An 18,063-nucleotide genomic window follows, 5' to 3' on the forward strand; every position below is an offset into this window, starting at 1 on the left:
AGAGATTCCTCATCCATTCTTCACCATCAAGGTTAAGCAAATGCTCAAGTACTCCAAAAATGTGTCTTTTCCTGGTGACAAGCATTGAAATCAGTTTGTTTGCTTTCCCCAATTGAGATGCATAATCTCTAGAGACCTGAGCCTGATACATTCTCTTTCATAACAAGAGGGATCCAGGTCAAGCCACTCTGCAGACATCAGCTGTGACAATATGGCACATGCTTACAAAAAGGCATGAATTTTTAAACTCCAGGGCTACTGAATTCCCAGGATTCATAAAAGCTATCAGTATGCATTCAAGTGTATTCTGATGGTTCACAAAATGCTCACATGCATTCATATGACTATGGATTTCTGTGCAAATTCAGAAAGAGGAACCTATTCAGAAGGRAACTCCCAGGACAGATTACAGAATGGAGGAGCACTGACTGTGTTATTTAGGGATGCGGTACCTAAAACAGGGGCAATATTTTGAAAATCTCACAATCTGCCTTCAGTATCATAGGGCACTAGTTGRGTGCATGACTAAAATACCATCAGTTTCTGTTATCTATGCAAAAATGCTATTTCCAGAACCACAGAGTAGTGTTTAATTTTTTTAAAATCAAGTGTGAAGGTGAAAGTGATTAGTTTTGGGTTTAGTTAGATGTTTTAGTATGGTTGTTCAAAAAACAACTATAAAGCATCCTCTGTTGGGGGGCAGGGAGAGACAGGGTACAGTCAAGCAACTTAAATCCAGAATCTATCTTTACATCACTCAGTACAGTTGCTCACATAAGGATCATCCTTTCTTCTTCAAACTTTTTCTATAACTAGATTTTCAAATATACTGGTTAAAGAGACAAATGAATTTCTTATTGCAGTGATTCTCCTGTGGCAGCTTCTAATGACTGCCTTCACCCCAAAATGTGCTAGACATTTTGTAAGCAATCAAACAAAAAAACCTCCAAACACCCCCAAAAGACCTTAGTAGTTTTCAAGATTTGGAGTGAGCTAAATCTGCCTTTTCATATTAGCAGGAGAAAGAATGAAGCAAGGTTCATACAAACTTACAGTAGCAGAGCACCTCATTTCTGCAGGGACTCAGATATTACTGTCTTGGGATTTACATGGTTGGACCAATATTGAGCTGGGTAAGTGTCAGTCATCCTATCTCTATTATTATTTTCAAGTGATTAATCATAATAGTGTCTGGTGTCAGCTCAATAATGAACTAAATGCACTAATCCCATTTATGTTTAAATAAATTGATCGTAGTTATATAAAGTTCAACATACTGAAGGACTTTATACTCAGGTTCCAACATCATCTTATAAATAAAGAACACTATCAGCCTGGTTTTTATTCAGGCAAATTCTTTTCTCATACTTTAATTAACTACTAGGACTTGTTTCTGTTTAGCATTAGAACAGGAAATAACTGCAGCTGGCCTCACACTGAGGACTACTATTATCTCCAAAGAAGTGAGGACAATCAATATTCTAGGGAGAACGAGTATTGAAACTGCCTCCTGAATAACTTGCAGGTCAATAATCATGACAGAAAACGGAAGGGAGATTTGCATTTGAAGGAATCCCAAGGAGACCCCTGAGGAAAGAACTGAGCACAAAGATGAACATGTATCCTCTAACTTAGTTCTTCTTCTGCGACTGAGCCCAAGGTCACAGGGTTTCTGCTCTCCTGCAAGTTTTAACAAAATGGGTTTCAGTAGTTTATTGACTGCATAGCAGAGAGTAAGAGAAGCTTTTAGGATATTATTTTAGGATAAGTGGATATAAACTTGTATTTATTTCTGTTAACCACCTCAGTGGTATTTATAACCACACGGTTTATATTTGTATTATGTAAATAACATATATTTACTTCTTGTTCAAACCTGACTTGCATTAAGGGCAAGTTCAGTGCAACCACTACACAAGAACGTACCATCCTTTTGTCTATGGCAATCCTTAAACCCAGAATAAAGGACCATGTCCATGGAGCCTGGTAACCAGAGAAATTTCTCAGGTGTTTCTGTAGATTAAGAGGATGCCATTCCACTCAACTACAGAAAAAAATGGTAATGTCTGTTAATTTGTTAAGTTCACGTGAAAGAAGTGCCTTCCAGAATCATCTAGGAAAGCTCTTTGCCAGCAGCCAGATAGTGACGAGAGTCCCTACATCTAAGCATGCCTGGGGGAAGCAGGTATGATGTGAGGTTACTTGTCTGCTTAGGAAAGTGAATCTGTAGAGGTCTGTAATAAAAACATTAGGATTGGTATGAACGAAGTGTGAATGGAAATATGTGTATGTGTAAGTATTAGAAGAAAGGTAAGAAGAAGGATAAAGGAACAGTGTGCATTGATGGCACCTCGATGAACAGGTCATCAAGATCATACATAGTACACTGATGTGCAACTTCTCAGACACCAAGATTGGAAAAATAGCCTACACTGAGGGAAGGAGACTAAAGAACAAAGATTAAATCCGCAGTGTCACATAATGACTCACAGAATTGGGACAAGATGAAGAGGCAAAAGATCTCAGTACATGTCAGCTCTTAAAAGGTACCAAAGGCACATCCAAAATGATCACATGGTTGCCAGTCTGAGAGGAACCCAGGATATGTGATGAGGACTTGATATTCAGCATCCCTTATTCTCCATGTCATCACAATTAATGTTGGTCAGATTGGCTGGACAAACGCAAACACATCTTAGTGCTTATATAAGAATGTGAGCCGGAGCCAATCTGCTAGTAAAGCTGAATGAAATAAAATCACCTTCCTTTCTTTTATGGTCTCCCATTGAGTGCTGCTACATAAGTTGTACAGATGAACCATCAATAGAGAAAGAATAAATCAGTAAAAATAGATCAGTTTTCCTCCACTAACTGGTATATGGAAGCAGTAATAAGTAAAGGAACTTCAGTCCAAACTTCCAAATTTCAGGGAACAACAACAAATTATTAAACCTTACTAATATTTTCATTGAAAATAATCAATGACTACTGTCAGTCACATTTAGTTTCATTACTATTGCCCATTTTCTAAACATGAGCATGCCCTTGAATTTTACTCCCGAGTAGGACAAAAATGGTGAAAGCTTTAGCTAACACTAGCCAATCCAAAATACTTGAGAAATGATGTAAAAGGTGAGAAGAAGAGAAGGAGCTGCATGAATGAGAAGAATGCAAAAAAGATATTTCTGTAAAATGCACCTACCTGTAGGAACTGTACAATAAAATGCAAAACCCTACAGTACTTTGAAAATTATAACTTCCTGAAGTGGGCTTTAAGGTATTTGAAGATTGTTTTGGTTTTGGGTGGAGTGGTTCTTTTTTTTTAGTTGCTTTTTTTCCTTTCTAAATCCCAAACCTCTCATGCCATAAAGTCTCTGACGGTCATCGACTGGCAGGTGTGTGTTTTTATGTCCTGTACTATTTCATAACTCAGTGCCATGCCATCCATCATACTCCATGAAAATTCACCCCATTGCTCCATCCACAAACCCAATTACCTCTTTCAGATCCTGGACAATAGCAGTGAGTCTCTCATTCTCTGCCTGCACGTTGGTGACCACTGCTCTGCTCTGTTTCAGCTCATTCTGCATCTCCAAAATCTTCCCTAGGTAATAAGCTTCCTTTGATGCAGACTCCTGAAGGAGAGTCTCTTCACGTGTTTCACCATCTTCAGCCACTTTGCGGTGAATTGAGAAGGATTGTCCAAATGCCTGCAACAGTAAAACAATGCACAGTATAAAACCACTGAAGTCCTAAAAAAACATCAACAGTAACGAGCACCTGCATAGCTAGAGGGAATGGAGTAGATCTGTGAGTCCCAAACTCTGACCTAATAAATACTGTCTTAGCAGCTTCCTAGCAGCAGAGGGTCACCGTCTTATTTAGCTGAAATGAAGCATCTTGAAGTTGTTCTCATTTGCAGTACCGAAATATGGCCCATATCCAGGCAGCCTCCACTGAGATCAAGATGGTGCATTGCTAACTAGCCATTAATTACCGCCTGTGGTTAACTCTCTTGAATGAGGTGAACTGATATTCATCAATTCCTTCATTCTCTAGTTCCGCAAACTGTGCTCCTTTTTGCCTTTTTTTTTCCCCTAAGCATAAATAGCTGGCAAATCTCTCTAAATTGCTTTCCATTCTCAATGTTCTTTTATGCTGGGAGCTGACCTCATGGTAATGAGAGACAGTGCAAAAAAGCTTCCCATAACTTGAAAGAAAGATAAATGAGCCAAGTACCAAGCAGTGGCCACCTACATGACCGGTAGGCTAAACACCGAGTTTGACAGTTCCTTTCTTTCATTCCTTTCATTTGTACTTAATGTTCTCTGCTTCTGCTTTTGTTCCTTTTTCCATAGGGAAATAACCAAAATATTTAAGTGTTCAGGAAGTTCATGAATAAATAGGTAATTTTCAGTGATTCTCTTACTCCTCTTGTTACCGGCTTAGAGGGATCAGCTTAATAAGGTAGTTTTTCTCAGGGACAGTATCTGAAGGGATGTTATTCTGGACAGCTCAGAAGCAACTTGGAAGAAAACAAAGTACAAGTCATGACAGTAGAAATGATGGAGATATCACTTAGCTATCAAAGACAGAAGAAAAAACTACAGATACATAAAAGCGAGATCTTTCTGTTTTGTCTGTGTTAGCTTTAAAAACAGATATCTGGTTGCAAATCATATGGCCTAACTCAGGAGAAAGCCTAAACAAGTAAGCAAATATTAAGAAGACCTAACATAGGAAAAAACTCTCTCATATCTTAACTCAGAGAATATATGTGCCTTGAAAGACCGTGATTTTATTTTTCCAATTTAGGAGAGAGGTATAAGTCATGGTAGTATCTATTCATTCAGCGGGGAATTAATTTCTGCCCAGACCTACCAAACCACACAGCACAGAATACATTTGTTCCCACTGGCACCACTGATCTCCTTTGCCTTCCCATCAATAAGAACCATTTACCAAATGAAATTCTTTGTTTTACTGTCAGTATTTATAGCCTTTCAGAACATGTTCAAAGTTTTACTGGCACCAGAACTGAAACAGTCCCTTAAAAACTTCAAAGCAAAACCCTGCTCAGAACTTTGCAGCTTTTAAGTCCACTCTACTTGGAGAATTCTGTGAACTCAGCATTAAAGGATTCTAAAAATATTCAATAATGTATTAACCCAGCTGTCTTCCTGAAAGACTGCAAATTACTGAAATAGCAAGCATCAGCAACTTGCTGGATAGGATTTTCCAAATAACAAGAAACTCAATTTAATGAAACTGTTATCCACTGATTCAGTCACTATACCTGTGACTCAGAAGACTGTTTCAGGAACACTGCTAATAAATTATATCTCACAATATATATTTATATTAAATGGCTCACTGTGCCTAATTTGAGACCTAAGCAAAAAGCACTAGTCTATTACAAGACACTATAAGATAAACGTAAAAGGCCGCTGGTACCAGGGGAAAATCAAAACACATAACAGAATAGCAGGTGGGACTGAAATGGCTAGAGAATCTCATCACCCATGAAGAAATGGGACCTGGAGCCCTTTCTATCAGAGGACTGGACAGTTAAAACCCCATACATAAATACAAGTACATAGTAATGATGGCCTTCCAGGTACGTACTATGTTTTCCTGAAAAGATTTCTCTTTACTTTGGACCATGGTCCCTTTCGATTTGCAAAAAAAGCAAACAAATAAAAATCCTATGTTCTATTTATTAAACTGCTCTGGGAAGCAACAGAATATAAGACAAGAAAAGATTTATCCAAACAACTCTGTAATTATTATTTATACATCAAATCTAATAATTTCTTTGTTTAGCAAGGGTCTATAATAGCACTGAGGATGTTTTCCAGAATCATTGCAACAGCTAGCACATGAAGCCTGAAAAAAAAGGAAACATCATTAATTAACCAAACATTTTTCTCCATTTCTCTCCTCCCCATAATCTCAGGAACAAATATATATTTCTAAAAGGAGAGTAGGACAACTGACTGTCAAAAGTATCTGAACTTCTTAGTAGGTTAGTGAAGTCACAGAATTCTAGTTGCACCATACCAGAACTATCCATATGATCTTTTACCTAAGGTAAATCATTTAATTATGCCATCTGTTTTGCAAAATATTTTAAAAAGCAATTATGAACTGTGTTGATTCTGTTTTGGAATTCTGTGCTGATCTTCAAAGCTGTAATATACTTTTCATGCTATATACTTGCTCTTACACAATATAACCTCACCCCACTGTCTAAATCCTCACCTCTGACAGACATGAGCACTATATAAGAAGGAAAAGGGAAAGTGCAAATATAATGCACATACAATGCATAAAAGCATAACCAAATTGCCAAGCTTTTAAATATAATTTTTACATTACAAAGTTTGACAGAAAATTACTGTGTACTTTCTTAACATTTCCTTGTACTGCAGAAAATATATGAAAATCATTTAGGAATTTTTTCCTATGAAACCAAATTTGAATACTACCACACATTATACCATTTTAATTGTTTCTTAAACTCCTATCAATATGTTAAAGTTTTGAGGAAGGAAAGAAAGGAAGCATAATTCTCTTCCCATATGAATGGAAATTATGTAAATCCATGCATCATGAGGAGGAACACAAGGCATGTCTTTTAATTAAAATGTAAGCAAAAAGTCCAGCTTCTGCTTCTAATGGTCTCTTTGGAACGCCAAGAAGTTAAAACTTTCCAGACATACCCATTTAAGGACTTCCATGGCATTACTCACTTTTATATTAAACCATACATCAATATTTTTAAGCTTGTAGCCAGGTGTTTGTTCTACTTTAAATTTATATTTTAGTAATTGGCTTAGTATGCTTACTGATTTACAAAACCTCATAACCTTGCTACGATATAGGTACGCCCAGATATTTCAAATAACTGCTCACACCTACTTCACTGAAGTCATCCCCGCAGTAAGGCAAGCCAGCCACCTTAAAATCCGTTCAGCTCAACAAACCTTGTAATTGGCACAACTGTCTTCCAGCAACTGCCCATTTCCAACCTGGAAGCGACAACACACCTCACACCAGCACTTCACACGGACACTCACACTCGGCCAACAGCACAAACAGGCTGCAGCCTCGCATGGCCGAACGTTCTTTGCAGTCTCCACAACCACCTCATGAATGTGTCAGCCAGGAAAGAGCCAAAAGGTGAGCAGGAGCTAGGAAGTTCATATTGCGGTGAGGGCCAGCAATGGATTAGATCTAAACTGGGGGGCATTTGGCACCAACAGAGGCATTTACTGTGGCGACCTAGATGCAAATGGCACCTGCATTGGGTATGGAAGGAAGACGAAGCAGACGAATCTCTTTCAAATTGTGATAAGGTTGCAACCTGGACTGCAAGCTAAAGAAAAGCTCATTTGGATTTAAGTCAAGAGTGGGATACAAACTGGCCTGATGAACATATCCAAGGCTATTCTATATGAGAACATAACACCATGTTATGGAAATCTGATTGGGGAAATAGCTTTGCTTTGATACCACATGATGCTGCGGGCAAGGCTGAAGTACCATGCAAATGCACATCAGATGTTCCCTGCCCTCACCATTGAGAAATAGTCAATATTTTTGTCAGATATTTACAGTGAGGGGATATCTTTACAGCCAGGTTGGCTCCTGGTGAGATGCTGTTCCTGCCTAGAAATACCATGTCACCTGCATTGGTACCACAGCTGTCCATATGGGTTTCTTCCTAAACCAAATTCTAGGTGTTGCCAGGGTGGCAAGAGTGGGGCCACGCTCTTCCATGCTTTTCCACCTTTTCAACTGGATTAGGACAAGTGCATTAATGTATGCCATATAGCTCTCTGAGCTAACACTGAAGAAGTTACCTGCAGAAGCAAAGCACTCGGTTGTAACCAAAGGAATGGTGCCCAAACTAACTGGTTTGTATTGTTTCTGTGATAGTATTTCCAATTGGTGCTATACTGTGCCTTGGAGATATATTACTTAATTACCTCAGTTATCTTTAGTATGATGCTGCCTTGCTTGGTGTAGATACATACTGTCACTCGTGATTACTCATGGAAACCTCTTAGAATTCACTACTGGTCCCATGGTGGCTTTTAGTTTCAGCAGTCACATTGCAGGGTATTTTTGACAAGCGCGTTGTCTTCCAAAGTCAAATCAGGACTCAGACAGGGCTGTACAAATCCACGTATAAAACGTACAAGCCACGTATATGGCTTCTGTCCTCTTGAGAACTCTCCTCCCAGTGCAGGCACAACAGCTGAAATCAGCCATGAACACCGAGATATATTTAACATTTCGACAAGGACTATCCTAACAGAGACCCGTCTGAATTTCACATTATGATATTTCAACACTTTGCTTGAAAGATGCTGTTGACTGAGGTAGGAGATTTTTTTTTTAATTTGATCATAAAAGCTGAGTTACATGATGCCACTAAGCATTATATATGTATATTGAGAACTGAGAATCGCACACCAATATGATGACTTTTCAGGGATATCTTAAAATTTAAACTTTGAAAACTATGAAACAACAAGCCTTAAACAATGATCAATATTAGTTTGAGTGCATCACAAAGGATAGCAACAGTGGACAAGACAGGAAAACGGGTCAATGAGAACACAGAAAGGGGTATAAGTTTCAGGAAAAGGCCCTTTGTCACTGAACTCAGAATAACCCCTGATGGAAATTTTAACCTCAGAATAAAACTGGCATAAAAAAAATATGAGTAAGATGGACACAGATTTTTGAAAGAGCAATTGAAAAATATGACTGATCCAAACAAATAATATATGTATGAATAAATTATTTATATGTCAAATATTAACAGCAATGAAAAGCTAGTGTGCAGTGAGTGACATGAATAATCACTGTAAAGTGAAAATTATATTTAGCACTTGAAAAAAACAAGAGAAGAGAAGCTAAAAGTCTGATTTGGGTGTACAATGCAGCACATACGCAAAAGATCATCTAAAAACAGAATCAGGTAATGAAGGATGCTATTTCTGAGTTTCAGATTTATTTTTACTAGCCACCTGCTGGGGCAGGAATTCTTAAGTATTTGCATAGAAATGTACTCTTCTAGACTGTGATGATTAATAAGCAATAAAACATGAGTTGACTGCTACCAAGATGAACAGGCAAACAATCAGCTTACCTTTATGACACTTAATGTAGTTTCCCTGATGCATAATGCAACAGCACTGAACTTGTTCACATGCTTACCTGTTTCAGCTGTGAACTTGCTGCAAGGCAGCATGCATTATGTATTAGTTACCTCCACATTGCTAACACGGGGCAAGGAAGAAGCAGGCTGGGATTATCCAAGAGAGCCACTTACATCCTAAGCAGACTTCAGTGGTACACCAAGATGGAAGTCTTTGCCAGAGATGCCTCACTGGGGTTATTCACAGGGACAGGCCTTATTTTGTGGCACAACTTGAATACCCGCTTATCACTTAATATTCACTCAGTCACTTGCAATTTTTTTTTTTAATTAAGCTTACTGTATATTTTTGTCCTTTCTTCGCACCTCATTAACCAAAGCTCAGGGTTCTGTGACATTTTCCTGCTAAAGAGTAATCAGTGACAGACGCAGGTCTATGATGAAACCGTCTCTATGCAAACTAAGCAGGTCTGAGCCCCTCCCTCAAAACCAGCTGGTACAATAGTGCCCCCCTGGCAAGATGTGATGTGGCAGCAGCTGTACTAGTGCTCCATTTAGGTGTGCTATCTTCTTTACTTACCTCTAGCATTTTACATCCTATTTATCCGAACGCTGCTAAAATCAACCTACAAGTAGCACTTCCTTCGCTAGCTAATCCAAGCCAGCATGCAGCCTAACTGTGAATCTCTCTTCCCACGGGCTTTCCCACAACCATGTGCCCAGCACTTGCTTTTGATCACCTGGCTGTTTGTTACTCCCTGCTCCCTCACCCTTTGGGTATGTAGATTGTCCARGGTCTTAGACAAGGACTGCAACTTATTCCTGAAGAATACAGTAAGTAACCCAGAGGGCTCCAAACCTGACTAGTATTTCTTGGCACTATTACAAAGCAAACAAACAGCAGTGCCCTTGCAGAAGTGACTGATGGTCTCAAGTCATATTATATGTATTTTTCTTAAAAAATGGGAAAGCTTTAAGCCTCTAAAATTTATTCATAATTTAGGTTAAACCTTCATGTAGTTGGCATGTCCTGTTGTTTTTCATTTAAGACGGCTGGGAGAGGTCAAGAGACTTTCTTTTGGAAGCCGACACTGAAAGTAATAAGAGGCTCCAAATGCAAATCATAGGCATATCGCTATCAAAACAAAGACAGATGCATATTTAGTCAGAGTGGTGTAAGAAGAAAGAGATTTATTAGGTATTGACTGGATAGCGCATGTGAGATAGACAGCCCATGCAGAGAAGCAGACTGAAAACTCAGAAACAGATTGAGAATACAAGCTGAATCAGCATGTGCATACATACAAGAAAACTAGACAATGAACTTTTGGGTTTACAGGCTTGCTGAAAAAAGCTTGGTGTGGTAGCTACAGAAGTGCCCCATTTGTCTGATTCCTCCCGCATTCAAGAAAGCAGGATGCTGAATGCTCCTACAGAGGGACAGAAGATAAAAGATGCTGGATCCTATCTCCAATTTCTCTTTCAACTCAGAATACTGAACAAGATTCCTAGACTTTACTAGTCAGTAGTCAACAGAAATACTAGAGAACTGATCAAAATTCAGTTATACCCAAGCAACTGTCTAAGCACAGGTCATTTCATAATTTCCAGACTCAAGAAGATTATTCATTTTTCTCTTAAGCCACACACATCGACAGGGTTTTTCTTGCTTTTTTGTTTAACTTAACAACACGTCTTTTACTTGATATACCCCAACCGCTGGAGAAAACTGCTAAATGTTTTGCAAAACAGTTGGAAGTAAGCTGAAATAAAGTGGGGTTTCCTTACTAGTTCTTTGTTCTCATGAGATCGGACAGCTTTGTGAAAAAAGTGAAAACTAAACTTTAAAAGACAGTTTCAATTTGTGCTTTGCTACAGGCATTCGATATGACCTTAAGCAAGTTGTTCCTCAACTTCCCATTTGAAAATGTAGATGACTAGCTACGACACAGTGAAAAGGACTTTTATGATACAGCCATTCATGATCCAAGATACAATATGCTATAGTTATGAGCACAGGATAAGTAACTGCAATAAACCTGCAAACAGTACCTGAATAAGCTGTTTTATTACCTTATAAACACAAAAAAAGCATTTAAGCTTATTTCCAAATACCAGCATACTTAATCTATGCCATCAATAACGATGTTGGTGCAATGGTAAAGTCGTGTAATTTAGTATCTTCATGAAGTATTTAACTTGCTAAAAGGACTTGCATACCAATATGCTAGAGGTTTTATCTATGCCAGAAATACTGAGGATATCAGTGGAAAACATATGCAATATGCAAACTGTTTACAAATGCAGAACTGTAGCACAAGATATAAACAGTTCATAGTATTTTCCCCAAGGAAGCTTTGGATAAAAGTGTGAGCAATGTGGACATCTTCTGTTTGTTCTCAATAGATCCTTACAGTGTCTATAAGCCTGTTGAAATTCATATATCAGCTGCTAATCAACAAAGCCTTCAGAAAGTACTGGGGAAACAGGCATTTACATTCAACTCAGCTACAGACATTGCCATGCTTCTGCAGTCCCAGTACATATTGTGCTGATTTCAATCAATATGACATGGTGTGAGGCCCTAGGCACCCAGGCAGAATTTCCAGCTTCTTTTTTTTTTTTTTTTATAAATAAAGAACAAAAATATTCCTAAATGTGTCAGTCAGGAAACATTTATAGACAACAAAAGGAAAGCACTACTATGAAAATGAACATTCAAATACTATCTCCATTGTTCATCAGCAATCCCATAAACGGGGAATGAATAAGAATCTCCATTTAATTGCCTTTAACAGCACTCGAGGATATAAATTCCCTTCCTGAGAAATCCCTCCAGGCACAGAAAACACAAGAAAGGGAAAGCTCGCAACAAAGAAAACCACTTATCTACAACACAACTAATTAGGTTTGATTGTAGTTTTAAAGCAGCTCAATTCAAAATGAATATGGTCAATAATAAAGTTATTTCTATAAACAACATAATTCACACATTAATAAACCACAAAATGATTTTAAAATTTGCACCAATGTCTAGACTAGTACTTATAGTTCACACCATCATCTGGCCAACTTCTTCATCTCCAACTATTAAAAATACGCCAATTTAAACCAGTAGAAGCATTGCCAGAATAAAAATAACCTTAACAAACTCCCATTTTTAACAAAATGCATTTGAAGTCTGAGATGGAACATGCCTTTCATGGAAGCTCTTTTACCTTTGTCATAAATGGCAAAGTCCCAACTTTAACTGAAGCTTAGTATTTTTCTATTTTCTGTTTTTCTAAGTATGGGATAGCCGAGGTAATTGCACTTCCTTSCCTTTTTTGTTTGAATGTGGCTGCAAGGAAAGTGTGCTGTAATTCAGTTCCTTATGAGTTGTGGGCCTGCCTGGAAACACTAGTTATTTCACACTAGCTCCCCATATGTAAAGTCATATTTCATACTAAAAGCGCTTTTTTTTTTAGTCCATTTTGGACGTGTATTAAGCAAAGTCATGTTGCTAGGGAATAGCAAGAGCAACCTGTGAAGAACAGTAATTGCACTCCACATTGTTGCTACTAATTTTGCAGTAGTTTTCTTCTGGAGAGAAGTTTCAAGGGCAGAATTATATAGAAAAGGATCACTTCCAGCTGCAAAGGCAGAACAGCAGAAGTTGGATGCAGCAAAGAAACAGAAAGCTACTTCTTTAAAAAAAAAAAAAAAAAGTTCTTTTTTGCACATTAGAGTAAGAAAAGGAACAGAGGAATCCTGTTCCAGTGCCCGCTGCAGATGTAAGGAATATGCCTCAACACAGATGCAAAAAAGTGATGAGTAGAAAATTGCAGTTTTATTACCATAAAATTGTCTGTACTAACTTTCCAGTGCATTCATGGAATTTAAATAAATAACTATCATTACTTTCCAATACACCCTCCCTGGAGAACAGGACTACTTACACACTGGTAGCTTACCTGCTTATTGAATCACCTGAACCATTTAATTCAGCTGAGCCTCACTCTAGGAGGGATTTTGGCATTTGGACTCAGATTTTGAGGGAAAGAGTATTTTTACACTGCAAAACGCCTACATGTGTCTACATATAGCCTGGAAGTAACTCCAAATATCTACCTTATTTAGACCCTCTTCTTTTAATAGCTTGCACTATTTTCTTTTACTAAAAAAGGTACGGGCCTGAAACAATATATTCTGCGTGTATGGTAAATGGTAGAAATTTTGTCAAATAGGAAAATATTAAAAAAATTTCTCTAATAACAGAAATTCTTCTGGAATAAGAAAACAAGTGGTACAGATACAATCCTGTCTTCAAAATACTGTAAGATGCCATCCTTGGTAGAAGTTATAAGGCTCAGAATACTTTCTATTTGCGATACAAACAGAAGAATTTAGATGCTAGAGCAGGCATTTCTACCATCCACATTTTCACGGAGAAGGACAAGATATCTTCTTCAAGGTATTCTTTGGGCCCATAGGAAAGTCTCAAATGATCAAAGCAGAAGTATCTTATCCCTGAATAGACATTCAGAGACAAGCATAAAGATTTAGCCTACTCTTCTTTGTGTTTCTCAAACTTTTTAAAATAAGACCTTGTGGCTTGTTTCCTCAGCCCCGAGTCACTAGACAGCTGAGGTCCCCAAAGGCAGGAGGAGAAGAGAATTGACTGTAATCAGCACGTACAGCAGTAAACCCTAATGTCCCCACCCTCACGAACACTATTTTTCCCCATCAATTTGCAATCCTCTTTGAATCCTTTCATGCCTCCCTCAAAGGATTGGTTTCCACAGATTTTATAAGCAGAATGGGAGAAAAGAGGGGGATTACTTGTCACTCTGGAAGAAACATCTCTTGATGCCCTTCCCCTCTCCCCAACAGGCTGTGCCTAACAGCTCCAGCTCTGGGATGGAAAAGGCCAAACTGGCTGGGACTCCTTCTTCATTATACTGCTTGTAATGCAACTCAAGCACAGACCTGCAGAGCTATCTGTGTTCAGGTGGGGCTCTCAGGATTCCCCCTCAGCACACATAAGAGCTTACACTACAGAGCCATCCAGTAGCATGTTGCTCAGGGTGCTAAAAGAAGTAAACCCGACTGTGAAGAGCTGCAGAAGGTTCCTGCAGCTCGGGTGATAAAAGAGCAAATGAAAACCAATGTTGATAAATGCAAAGCAACGCATGGGAGGAGAGGGGAGCAGACCTAACCCCATTTTAGGCTCATCGCCCATAGCTCTATGAAAAGAGCAGCCTGGGAGGGGAGCAGCAGCCAAGAAAGCACAACAAGTTGCAGTGCTGGGGCAGCTTGAAAGGCTCCCCTGGGAGGAACAGCACTGTTGTCTGCCCTCCTCCTACTCCTTTTCTCTAAGTGTCTACAAGGGACCACTGCCTGAGAAAGAATTGACATTTGGACTAGTCCCAACATACTCTGTCATTTTTATTTTGCACTGATGCTTGGGTCTGAGATCTTTGATGCTGAAGTACATACTTTATGGTCAGATTCAGACAGTTCAATGGCTAAGTTGTTTGGGAAACTAGAGCACATGACATACAAGGAGGGGCTGAGAGAACTGGGTTTGTCTGGAATAAGAAGAAAATGTCAAGGAAGGAGGAGACCTACTTGCATTCTTCTGTCACCTAAAAGGGAATAGAGAAGACAGAGCCAGACCCCTCTCACGGGTGCACAGGGAAAGGACAAGAGGCAACAGTCACAAACTGCAACTGGGAAAATTCTCACAGGACACAAGGAAAATTCACCCTGAGAGTGGCACAGCACTAGAACAACTGTCTGGAGAGGCTGGGGAATCTCCATTCTTGGAGACTTTCAAAACTCACCTGGACAAGACTCTAAGCAACATCTAACTCTGAAGTTAGCCCTGGTTCAAGCAGGGGGGTGGTCAAGGTGATCTTCAGAAATCCCTTTCAAACTAAATTATGTTATGATTAAGGGAGTAATTCTATATGTTAGAAGGACTGGTAGGCACTACCTTTCTCCTGGGTTATACGTTTGAAAGACCTCTGACTCATAGCTGACCATGTTGTTAGATATCTTCAACACTCATCTAAAAATGAAGTACAAGACTGTTGTGATTTTATTGTATAAACAAGTCTGACCATTTAAGTAAAATTGAGTGTATAAAGACAGGAAATGCCAACATTAGGAAAGTTGATTTCAAATGTAAATGGACCTTTGTTTTATTTTATTTTAACTTGGAGCACCAGCACTCTCAAACAGTTTTATTGCAGCAGTCAAAAATCAGTCTCTGAGAAAGGGGCTCAATCTGAGCCAAAGTCCCAGTAACTAGGCAAAACTTAGCTCAAGTTTATAGCAACTAAAGTAGCAAACAATGATCTTCCAAACTGCTAAAACCTCATGAACAACTATACTTACAAAATAATGCATGTTTCTTGTATAAATTTAATAAGCACAAGTACTTTAGTGAGATAAAGTCTTAATTTACCTGTTGCCATTTATACTCCTATTGCCTGCAATTCTTTCTCCTAATTGACAGCACAGCAGTTCTGACTGCTCCATGGGTGATTAATAGGAATGCACTTTCTCCTTGTGATCGCACACAACATGCTTAATGTCAGCACAGGGCAACTGGAGCTGGGTTTAGCACAAGTGGCTTGGACAATGGAGAGCAAGGAAAAAGCTACACATTCTAGTTCCTAAAGCTGTAGTATTTAAGCTGCTGTAGGGGGCACACATTAACTTTTAGAGTAATAATATTTAAACCAAAGGTTTAATAGGAGAAAGAAAGAAAGATCTTTCAGGCATTTCTGCTGCATCAGGGGATTATAAAATCTTTTAAAATTTTAAGTTAGAAAAAAATCTAAACAAAAGCATGTCTTGGAGAACAAAGAACAAAATGATAGACTTCACATTTATTTCCAAAGCAAAGTGTAACTGGAGTGCTGCCAGGTACAGATTTGCTGTGGGGAACTTTGTGCCTCCATTAGCCTTGGTCAATGCAGCACACACACCTGTTTTACACAATCCTACTGCAGCTGGGTGCTTACTGCAAATGCTGGATAATCTCATGCCGCTAGAGCAAATGAGATTGCCTACTTAACACAAAAAGAAGAACAAGAATCAAAAGATGGGGTTGCAGTAGGTTGTCCCCGCTGTAATCCATACAGGTCTTCAATTCATTCAGAAGAGCGTAAAAAACCCTGCTGTTTTAGCCACCCAAAGTGAAGATGGTGAGGAAAGGAGTTTGGTATACACTGCTGAGCAGAGGATCTGCTAACGAGGAAAAGGAAAGGGACTTGTCTGACATATGAGGTTGTGTGAGACGGTAGGCAGCCTGGCACTCCTCTCAATATTACTACATTTGCACCAGATGTGCCTGTCTAAAGCCAACGTGATGCTAAACTGATGAAGGCAGACCATGCCCCACGGTCTCTATTTGTATACCTACATGTCTGAGTACAGCAGGGCTCCACAGTGATCAGGCTCCCACAGGCCACTCCAACATAAGCAAAAAGATAAGCAAGCTTTACAAACAAAAGGCAAGAAAAATCTGCAATCTAAGCCATTTGTCCCAGCATAGCTGTCCCAGTGCTTTTGCCTAGGGACTCAACTGTCCCTAGCACTAGTTTCCTTTTACTATATGAACATGGAGGAAGGTGGCTGTAGTGATGACGGGATTTAAAAAACACATGCAGCCCAGGGAGATCAGGAATAAGTAGCCAGCTTCTTGGGTTGCAAGCACATTTATAGAATACGCCCGTCTTGTCTCAGTCAAAATCTGAATCTTAAATATTTCTCAGCCTTGTTCTCTGACACAGTGTTAGATGTATGATACTGCCTAGTGATAAAAACTTCCATTTGTGAAATGAATTGTCTCCCAGTAAGCAATTTGCAAGGGATGACAAATTTAAAAGGATAATATGCTTTTGCTTTGTCAGCAGCTTTGTCTCAGGGTGACCTGTCTTTCAGATTGTAAAATAATTGCATAAGAATATGCAAACCAAGCACCCATGACTTATCCCATTCTACTGAGAAAATACCAGAGCTTTCATTGGCTTCAGCAGAGCCAACATTTCACCCCTAGGTATTTATTTCTGGATAGTATACAGTATTCTGGCTCCTGATTCACTTTATTTGATCATGAGAAAATTACAAGCTGAAATTGTAAGTAGTTTAAACAACTGTAACTTCTTTTAAAAAAAAATCAGAAAAACCTGTCAATCTCAGCTCTCTCAGATGTAGTCTTATTTCGAACAACTTCACAAGCATCATCAGAATTTTTCTTTTAGATTCTTCCTTCTCACAACAGCAGTTTTCATGGAATTGAAAGTCTTCTTTCCTCACTTATTCCATGCCCTGGGGAGCAATGCCCACACTCCTGCTGAACAGCGGATCAGCAGCACAGACAGGAAAACACTATCATCAGCAGCCAGTGAGAGAGTGCTTAGCTAGCAAGATAAATCTGTTGTGATACTGGACATCAGAGCTTTCCTTTTCTCTTTCAGAATGGAAGCTTTCACTTGTCTCTGAACTCGATACTTAGAAAATAGTAGAAGTAATGTATCCAGCACAAGTCAGAAGGCCACCTGCACAGTTGAAATGGCAGAATACAAATGTCAATGCCTTCCACAGTATTTCAGGTGAATTATATCTCTACCTTTTGGCAAAGAAATACGTAACAGAAATACTGAGATTGGTTTAAATGAAATCTAAACAGAAGTGTGTTTGTGTATGCATGAGCACACTGTAAGTAACAGCAGACTACGGGTTAAAAGGAAAGACAGCAATTATTTGCTACAGAGCACCATATGCGTGATTTCATGCAAATGAAAAGGAAGAACAAACTGACCTGAAGATAAGGTGTCAAGATGAAGAAGAACAGAACTGGGGCCATAAAATATCCAGATAAGAGAACTGAAACTTTG

General features: G+C 38.9%; 1 protein-coding gene across 3 annotated transcripts in view; it reads right to left on the reverse strand.

Moving 5' to 3' along the window:
- The window catches only part of BICD1 (BICD cargo adaptor 1), a 182,125-nt gene that overhangs the window by 78,382 nt on the left and 85,680 nt on the right, over positions 1-18,063 (reverse strand). For all 3 annotated transcript variants that reach the window (XM_026090975.1, XM_026090974.1, XM_026090973.1), the window contains exon 2: positions 3,498-3,710. In XM_026090975.1, coding sequence (XP_025946760.1) covers positions 3,498-3,710 — 213 coding nt within the window. The remainder of the gene's footprint in view (positions 1-3,497; positions 3,711-18,063) is intronic.

The sequence above is a fragment of the Apteryx rowi genome, unplaced genomic scaffold (genome assembly GCF_003343035.1).
Source record: "Apteryx rowi isolate R43461 unplaced genomic scaffold, aptRow1 scaffold_888, whole genome shotgun sequence".
Classification (NCBI taxonomy): domain Eukaryota; kingdom Metazoa; phylum Chordata; class Aves; order Apterygiformes; family Apterygidae; genus Apteryx; species Apteryx rowi.